Source organism: Vitis riparia, chromosome 16 (genome assembly GCF_004353265.1).
Source record: "Vitis riparia cultivar Riparia Gloire de Montpellier isolate 1030 chromosome 16, EGFV_Vit.rip_1.0, whole genome shotgun sequence".
In the NCBI taxonomy this organism is placed as follows: domain Eukaryota; kingdom Viridiplantae; phylum Streptophyta; class Magnoliopsida; order Vitales; family Vitaceae; genus Vitis; species Vitis riparia.
This window is the reverse complement of record NC_048446.1, coordinates 22,862,097-22,871,683: the sequence shown is the minus strand read 5'-3', so window position 1 is coordinate 22,871,683 and position 9,587 is coordinate 22,862,097. Positions and strand designations below refer to the sequence as shown.

At 36.5% G+C, this 9,587-nt stretch overlaps 1 protein-coding gene across 2 annotated transcripts; it reads right to left on the bottom strand.

Annotated features, from left to right (window-relative positions):
• Positions 1–1,193: 1,193 nt before the first annotated feature.
• Positions 1,194–8,978, bottom strand: LOC117934062 (GDSL esterase/lipase At4g10955-like). Of its 2 annotated transcripts, none has more exons than XM_034855660.1 (4): positions 8,945–8,978; positions 8,779–8,807; positions 2,819–2,941; positions 1,194–2,422 (listed from the first exon to the last, which is right to left on the bottom strand). In XM_034855660.1, exons 3-4 carry the CDS (start codon positions 2,878–2,880, stop codon positions 1,870–1,872), a joined length of 615 nt encoding a protein of 204 aa, XP_034711551.1. In that variant the 5' UTR covers positions 2,881–2,941; positions 8,779–8,807; positions 8,945–8,978; the 3' UTR covers positions 1,194–1,869. The 2 variants fall into 2 exon arrangements, with proteins under 2 accessions (XP_034711551.1, XP_034711552.1); XM_034855661.1 differs by lacking the exon at positions 8,945–8,978 and adding an exon at positions 3,702–3,990 and having other exon boundaries at positions 8,779–8,808.
• Positions 8,979–9,587: the final 609 nt, after the last annotated feature.

The window sequence follows — 9,587 nt, the reverse complement described above, 5'->3', positions numbered from 1 at the left end:
TATTTCTCTTGAACTTCGATCCAAACCTAAATCAAACTTTTTTGCTAATATTTTTCTTCTCCATTCTCCTTTAGCCACCAAACCTTCACCTAAGCTTTTTTCTTCACTCTCAAAGACCCTTTTCTTTAACTTCTCTAAGTTCCAGGTTGCCTTAATATCTTCTATGGAGAGAGTATTTTCACCATACATCATGATATCCAGAAAGTGCACACATAAATTTGGTAGGGAGCAATTTAAAATTATGGCTTAGTTTTCATTATCAATTCTAACATCACTATTCTTCAAATCTATAATTAAAATTCATAAATGTGGTCTTTGATGGATGTACTTCATCTGGGGAATGAACAACCGCTTCTTTAAATATAAGTGAATTATAAGAGACTTAATCATATATAGACTTTCTAACTTCAACTATAACTTGGCAATTGTATCATCTTCTGGAACTTTCTAAGTACCTTAGTACCCAAACATAATAGAATAACATTATGCATTTTCTCCGGAAGTTCCTTAGTCTCTTCATCATATATTATTGTTAATAAAACCTTTCTACCTTTAAGCACTTTGGACCATCCTTATTGAACCAACAAGGCATGTATCTTAATGCAGTATAAACTAAAATCATTTTTTGCATCAAACCTCTCAACCTTAAATCTTGTTGTCATTCTAGGCTTAAGATCATAAGCTCTAATACCACTTTGTTATGACAATTGAGGCTTTAATGCATACAATATGTTAATAGAAGAATACAAAGATAAACAATTCATACACAAATGTACATCAGATTTTAACATGCAAGGTTTGACTAGCCACGTCTACATCCATAAAATAAAAAAATCATTCCATTATACTATAGAGAATATTACAAAAGAAAAACTAGACATAACTATTAAGCCCTAAAACATCCCCTGTTTCACTTTTTGTATCTACACCTTGAATTATGAGTCTCTACTCTATCGGGTGTTTCCCATTCTTTTCCACATTTCTATGTACCATTTATAATCTTCATAAACCCATTTCCATCTCATGATTTTTCCCCCTTATAACTTAGAATATTTATAGTGACACTCGTGATAAATTTTTTTGATTATATAAGGGAATCTAATATGATAATGACATCAATATAAAAAATATTCTCTACAATATTATTCTTTACCAAAATATATAAACATATGCTAATTAGGAACAAAAACATATACCAACATCTAGCAATTAGGAATTTGAAACATTTTCCAACAAGGTATACATGCCTAAAACCAAAGGTAAGACAATTGCAGGAAAAGTAAAATGTTTGAAATTGCACTAATCAGGAGTTCACATACCATAAGAAGAACTAAATTTATATCTGAGACGAAAAAATCAAAGATCACAACATCCTGAATAGACTGGGTAAAAGGTTGCACCCTTTCACTTGGCATCTGTTACCGATTACTCCATCAATACTCATGGAGTGTGCTCAGGGTTCACCCACGAGTTTGGTATCACCTATTGATACCTTCATTGATGAACTTGCAAAGCCCGGCCCTATAGACATTTGGTACCACCATTGTTTTAGTCCATGAGCTTCCAAAACATCGGATGAGGATGAGTTCTCGCTAATAGTTAGATATGCTTTTGGAAGTAGATGTACGGGTAGTTGTGAATCTATCCCAACTGCAGCTCTTAATGCACTCCTTATTGAACGTATCTCAGATTCGATCTTCCTATTTCCAAAATGGTCTATATACCCTGAGCAAAAAGGATCGTCTTTGTTCACAAACAGGTTGGGGATCCAAGGAGACAATTTATTAAATTGGTGATGTCGTTCCTGCCACGAATGACCACCCCCAACAAAAGAGATCCCAGCTTTGAAAACATTCTTTGTTGAGCAGATTACATTCTCCAAACGTGGACTGTTGATATTCTTTGAGAAGACCTCAAGAAAGGCGGATTGAAAAGGAAAGTTTTGAGATACTTCTCCTGGGCCATGGATTTTCCAACCAGCATTGCAATGGCCGACCCCAGGGAATGTCCTGCTAACCAAATATTTGCAGGCTCAGCTTCTTGAACAACTTCTTTGACAGCGTCCAGCGCGGGTTTAAAGCGAGAGTTGTCCTTGTGAAGTTCAGCAGTCAAGAGCTTGATATTCAACTTCATATCCTGTTTTGCGGATCTAGATTTGAGGATTGTTCCACGAAAGGCAATCACACACTTTGGGGCGCATTCTGGCAAATTGTTGGGGTTTGTGTGCTTAAATTCATAAACGACACCGTAGATGGATGAATCTTTATCATCTATGAGCACACGTTTTACCTCAAAATGAAAGAAGGACCACCAACGGGAACGCTGAACTTTGGGATCTTGGGATTTCTGGGGATTACGTTTTGAATTGTATGCTCCCTGAACCAGGCTGGCAGCAACTGCCCGGCAGTGATGATTATTTCTCCTGCAATGAGAAATAGAAAATGAATCCTCATATCTAATCTACCCCTTTGATAAATACACAGCAGTTAATTTATCTAGAAAATCTTGTCAATGCTGATCCTCAGGCTACCTAATACACCTTCAAGATGCATGCCGGGGCAGAATTCACCATTTTCTTAATAGGAGTGTTGGTTCGCATTTAAAAACCGGTAATATTACTTTACTTTAGATTGGTTTCTATGTGTAATCAAGCACAAACCCTGAGCCTCACAGATTCAGTTATCCAATTTTCTTTAAGCGTTTGGGTAAGGGTCTCATGGATCGATCCCATTGCTTATTCTCTAATGTATATATTGAAAAATGGTAAAACTTAATGCATTATGTGTACTGAGTATTGTATGTAGGAAAATGGTTGTACCAGTCAACAACAGCGAGCTGTTTCGGTCCTGTGAGGTCGAAACCTTCCAATTCAGGAGCCATTAGTGATTGTGTACCTCTACTGCCCTTCTTCCTTCTGTTCTTGAAAGGAAATATATATATTCTGCAGGGCACATAGGAGAAAAAAAAAATCCAGAAAAATACCAAGATGAAAGGAGTGGAGGTTAATCAACAGATACAAACTTAAAAGGCATGAAACTTAAGCTTTAATGTCATGTGTACCAGTACACTACAGGGAGTAAAGTACCATATCACTAATGATGGGGCCTCCATGGGAATAGTATCGAAACTTATATATGTAAGAACACTAACAATCTAAGCTTTCATTCAGGGGTATGTGCATATATATCCTAATACAAAGAGGAAGGAAACCAAAATACTCACATTATACCAAAAGAGACCTTTCAAAGCCTTAATTTTATGCTTGTTGTCTGCTGCTAGAGGGTGAGATGTCAGGGTTCAAAGTATCGGCCGAGTCCGGTACAACTCGGCCGAGTCGTATCTGCCTCGACACCTGCCGCGACGAGACAGATACCAGATACAGTATAATGCACGAACTCAGCTAGGAATCGGTAAAACTCGGTTGACTCGTCTGAGTTTCCGAGTTAACTCGGTTAGGTTACAAAGAATTTTCAAATTTTATTTCCAATCACAATAAAACATCAGAACATTTTCATAAAAAAAAAAAAAAAAAAAAAAAAAATCAAAGATTGCCCTTTCAAAAGCAAGCACATATTCTGAAATTTTAAACCATCAATGAGAAGATCAAAGAAGACGAAGAAGAAATAATCCAACTCGTGACCCGTTCGGAAATAAGTGGAGAAACCACCGAAGGATGAGGGCATGATATAGGATTTACTTACCTGATTTTCCTCAAAATCGAGCATTACCAGAGGGTGGAGCTTTGGTGTTGATGGTGGTGACTCGTTAAGTGGACTGGATCTTTCACCGGCGACGTCGACGAGACAACCCCTTCACAGTCAGATTGCTTCCCCTCCCATGTTGGGTCTTGCACGGTTGCAAATTTGCAATTGCAGGTGGTGTTGTGGGTCTTGAGACTCAGACTTAAGTTTCCTCCAAGTAGTTACATGTGTTTTATTCGTCTGTCATAGAAGAGATGGTAATACCTTACCTAGCTCTGCAGTTTGGTGGCTAAGAATGTCGGAAAAGAAAATAATTCAAAATTTTGAACCAACACTTTGTCATTCTTGGGAACCCACATCAATGAAATATCAAATATGAAGTGAGCTTAATGCAATTCTTCAAATTGATAAATTATAGTTTTTTCATTCATACTTTCATTCGTTCATGTACAGAGTATATATAGAGGGTAATCACCATTCTAAGAATGGGAAAGAATGATACAAGGAAAGAATGATATAAGGAAATAACAACTAATATCCTAATATCTCAACTTTCCTAATATCTCAATATTCCTAATATCTTAATATTCATAATATCTCAACTTTCCTAATATCTAAACATTTCTAATATCTCAACACTAAATGATATAAGGAAATAATGATATAAGGAAAGCATTCCTAATATCTCAACACTTCCCCTCAAGTTGGTGCATAGATGTCACACATGCCCAACTTGTCTAAAAATTTTGAGAACACTTGACTTGAGACAGCTTTGGTAAGGATATCGGCCAATTGATCTTCTGATCGAATCTTAGGCAATTCCACAATCTTATCATCCAACTTTTCCTTAATGAAGAATCTATCCACCTCGACATGCTTTGTACGATCATGTTGTACTGGATTATGAGCAATATCACATGCGGCTTTATTGTCACAAAACAATCGGATTGGTTGCCTAGATAGGTAACCTAAATCCTGTAAGAGGAGTCTTAGCCATAATGCCTCACAAAGTCCTAGAGCCATACCTCTAAATTCCGCTTCTGCACTTGAACGAGCGACGACATTCTGTTTCTTACTTTTCCATGTCACAAGATTACCACCTACAAAGGTAAAGTAACCAGATGTAGATCGCCTATCATCCACTGCACCAGCCCAATCAGCATCAGTATATACTTCTATACTCTGATGATCAACATTTTTTGCGAATAAAATTCCCTTCCCAGGAGCATTCTTCAAATACCTCAAAATACGCATGACTGCATTCATATGTTGTTCTCCAGGATTATGCATGTATTGACTCACTACACTCAATGCATAAGCAAGATCTGGTCTTGTATGAGCTAAGTACATTAATCTCCCCACAAGTCTTTGGTATCTTCACTTATCGGTTGATACTTGATTAGGCTCAACACACAATTTCAGACCTTCTTCTATTGGTGTATTAATAGGTTGACATCCCGACATTCCAGTCTCCTGTAAAAGATCTAAGGCATACTTTCTTTGAGACAGAAAAATTCCTTCACTTGATCGAGAAACTTCAATCCCAAGAAAGTATTTCAGAGGACCTAGATCTTTCATTTCGAATTCTCTAGATAAATAATTTTGTAGAGCTTTTCTTTCTTCAGGATCATTTCCTGTAACTACCATGTCATCCACATATACGATGAGTGCCGTAATCTTACCATGTTGCTTTTTTAGGAACAAAGTGTGATCTGAATTACTTTGACGATAGCCAAAAGCTCTCATTGACTTTGTGAACCTTCCAAACCATGCTCTCGGGGATTGCTTCAACCCATACAATGACTTCTTCAATTTGCACACCTTCTGACATTGCTTTTCTGACACCATGCATCCTGGTGGAAGATCCATATACACTTCTTCGGATAACTCGCCATGCAAAAAGGCATTTTTCACATCAAATTGTTGTAATGGCCAATCTAGGTTTGCAGCTAAAGATGGTAATACTCGAATTGTGTTGATCTTAGCTACAGGTGCAAATGTCTCTATGTAGTCAATTCCATAAGTTTGAGTGTACCCTTTTGCTACCAGTCTTGCTTTAAATCGTTCAATACTACCATCTGCCTTGTACTTCACAGTATAGATCCAACGACACCCAACTGGCTTCTTTCCTGGTGGACATTCTACGAGTTCCCATGTTTCATTCTTCTGCAATGATTTCATCTCTTCATTCATGGCTGCTTTCCACCTTGGATCAGCTAAGGCTTCCTGCACACTGTTAGGAATAGCTATAGTAGATAATTGATTTACAAATGACTTATTTGATTCAGACAAACGATGGGTAGACACATAGTTGCTCATAGGATATTTGACTTTAGTAGACAATTCAGGTTCATATGTGGGTTTAGGAATACCTCTATTATGTCGATGTGGTAACCGTTTCATGAATGGATCAGGCTCCAAATTAAGAACACCCTCAACAGACGACGATTGGTTTGGTATTTCAATGAAGACATCTTCGGATCCAAATTGTTGACCACTCATATCCAACTCACCCACTTCCTGGTTCACTAGTTCAGATTGTCCAGATTCATCTTCCTTAAAAATATGATAATCATAATCGAGAGTCTGAATTTCCTTATGGTACTCCCCCTGAAGTTCAGACTCAGATGAAAAATACATTGAATCTTCATGAAACACCACATCCATTGTAATATACATTTGTCGAGTTGGAGGATGGTAACATCGATATCCCTTTTTGTGCAATGCATATCCAACAAACACACATTGCAATGCATGGGAAGTTAACTTGGTGCGTTGGTTCTTGTGTAGATGCACAAATGCCACGCAACCAAAAACACGAGGAGGTAGATTTGGGACGGTTGGGGCAACTACGGCATTAGTAAGAGCTTGGAGAGGTGTTTGAAAGTTAATTGAGCTAGAAGGTACCCGATTGATCAAGTATGCGGCAGATGTGATTGCTTCTCCCCAATAAGATATTGGTGTTTTTGCTGCTATCAAGGAAGCACGAACAACCTCTAACAAGTGTCGATTTTTTCATTCAGCGACTCCATTTTGCTGGGGTGTATTGGAACAAGTAGTCTGATGAATGATGTCACGTCCTTCCAAATACTTTTGAAGATCAGAACTTTGATATTCTCCACCATTATCACTACGCAAAACCCGAACCTTTGCATTGTATTGAGTTTCAATCATTTTATGAAATTTTTGAAACAACAAGTTCACTTCATCTTTGGTCTTCATCAAGCATAACCATGTCATTCTGGTACAATCATCAATAAAAGTAACAAACCAACGTGAGCCACTCAAAGTTGGGACTTTGGATGGGCCCCAAACATCAGAATGTATAACCATAAAAGGAAACGGACTTTTATTCAAAATTAACGGAAACGAAGCACGATGACTTTTAGCCAATTCACAAATATCACAACGGAAACCAGAAATATCACTCTTTGCAAACAAACTAGGAAACAATTTTTTTAAATAACCAAAGGAAGCATGTCCCAGACGTCGATGCCACAACCAAATTTCAGACTTTTTCTTCTCCCTCTCAAATCCATCTGCCATCAAGGCTTGTTGCAACTTATTTGAATCCTTTGACTGCAAGTCCAAGTAATAGAGTTTTCCCCGTTTAATACCACAACCAATCGTCTGTCTTGTTTGGATGTCCTTAATCACACAAAATTCAGGCCAAAAAATGACAATACAAGATAAGGCTGTAGTGATTTGAGAAACTGACAAAAGATTGTAATCTAAAGATGGAACAACTAAAACAGAATCCAAATTCAAAGTATCAGTAAGAGTTAAGGATCCTTCCCCAATAACTGGGGTTGTGTTACCATTGGCTGTGGAAACAATTTTTTGTGAGGAAGGTCTAAGGGGTGAAACCTGTCTAGAATCAAAAGTCATATGATCTGTAGCACCAGAATCAATTATCCATGTACTATTAATAACAGGTGTAAAAGTATTTAAAAACTTACCACCATGATCAGTAGCGGCTACCAATGCAGAGGCTTTCTCAGCAACATTAGCCTCTGTTTTTATTTCGGCAACAATTGCAGTCGAGGTTTTCTTGGAATCCTTCTTTCGTTGATCACGATTATTATAATTAATAACAAAGTGTTGATAGCCTAAACATGATCTAAAGGTCCATGGTTCAAACCCTCGGTTCCTTATTGTTTTCCTAGTCATACCAAGAGTCGTTGTTTTGAAATTGTGGGATATCCAGACTGGTGGGACCAGTCTTATTGCAGTGAGTGCATTTTTGAAGGTTGACTTATCAATATTAGGGCTTGTCTTAGGATGGTTGATCGCTGTCGGACTACCATAGCGACAAAATATCCAGGATTTCAGTTCCATGGCTCTGATACCATCTTCAAATTGATAAATTGTAGTTTTTTCATTCATACTTTCATTCGTTCATGTACAGAGTATATATAGAGTGTAATCACCATTCTAAGAATGGGAAAGAATGATACAAGGAAAGAATGATATAAGGAAATAACAACTAATATCCTAATATCTCAACTTTCCTAATATCTCAATATTCCTAATATCTTAATATTCATAATATCTCAACTTTCCTAATATCTAAACATTCCTAATATCTCAACACTAAATGATATAAGGAAATAATGATATAAGGAAAGCATTCCTAATATCTCAACAACAATTACATGGCTTAATTGATCTGAAAATTTCTATTTCCAATTCTTACAACATAAGAAACATGATAGTCAACCTTTCCTTTTCTCAGCAACCAAGTAGAATAAATGATCATTAATTTTTATTTTGCAAGCCGCAACTTTTGGGAAGATGCAGTTGCAACTTGTGAAAGATTTAAAAGACAACGATCACAACCTATTTTTGAGAAGCAAATAATTAATTTGGTTACAAACTTCTTCAATCAATTCATACTTGTTACAAATTTCTTGGATCAATTTATTTTTGAGAAGTAAATTTTGTTACAAACTGTCTTCTGCTGCTTCTTCTTCTTCTTCTATTATTATTGTTATTATCATGTATAAACAAAAGTGCAATGACAAAAAAATACATAACCATCCTGAAGGTAGAAGTAGATTTGTGGAATTGTTCTTACCAGGTATTGGAAACCCAAAAATTGTCTTCCTATGTATCATAACATCGATAGCCCAGCAAACAGCATAGCGTACATATAATAATAATCACATGAATTCATTAGCACAAGAATCTTTAGACACATATACACCAATTGTATGAAAATGTTGGCAAAAATCCGTACTTACCGGTTCACCCACAAACTTCTGTAGATATCATTACACCAAAAAAGAGGATCAAAACCTGGCTTTATCAAATGCTTTTAATCCAAAGGAGGCCTTCCAAAGCCTTCAAATGAGACTTTTTTATATAGTTGTAGCTTCTTTTTTCCATTCCCTTCTTAATTTCCTCGTCTTTTCTCCCTATTTTCCATGATCCTCACAAAGTCAATTACAGGATTTAAAATTTATTGAGTTTTAGCTTCTTTTTTCCATTCCCTTTCCTCGTTCTTACAGGATAAATGATTCTGTCTTCCATTCCCTTCTTTCCTCGTCTTTTCTCCCTATTTTCCATGATCCTCACAAAGTCAATTACAGGATTTAAAATTTATTGAGTTTTAGCTTCTTTTTTCCATTCCCTTCTTTCCTCGTTTTTTCTCCCTTGTACTTTTCCTCCTATTTTCCATGATCCTCACAAAGCCTAAGAGCATTCTTACAGGATAAATGATTCTGTTTTTGTGTTGCTGAAGAGAAAAAAACTATTCTTTGATATTTTGCAGATCATAGAAATGAACATGCATTTTTAACAATCTCTTACATTATTGAACCATGCCATGGTCTTCCTTTATTTTATGAGGTTTGTTATTTCTTAAAATGAGAGATATGGCTCGTA

Coding starts and splice junctions, on each gene's coding strand:
- LOC117934062 (XM_034855660.1), bottom strand. CDS start 2,880: ATGGCTCCTGAATTGGAAGGTTTCGACCTCACAGGACCGAAACAGCTC. Junction 2,423..2,818: donor CAGCTCGCTGTTGTTGACTG/GTACAACCATTT, acceptor TTCTCATTGCAG/GAGAAATAATCATCACTGCC.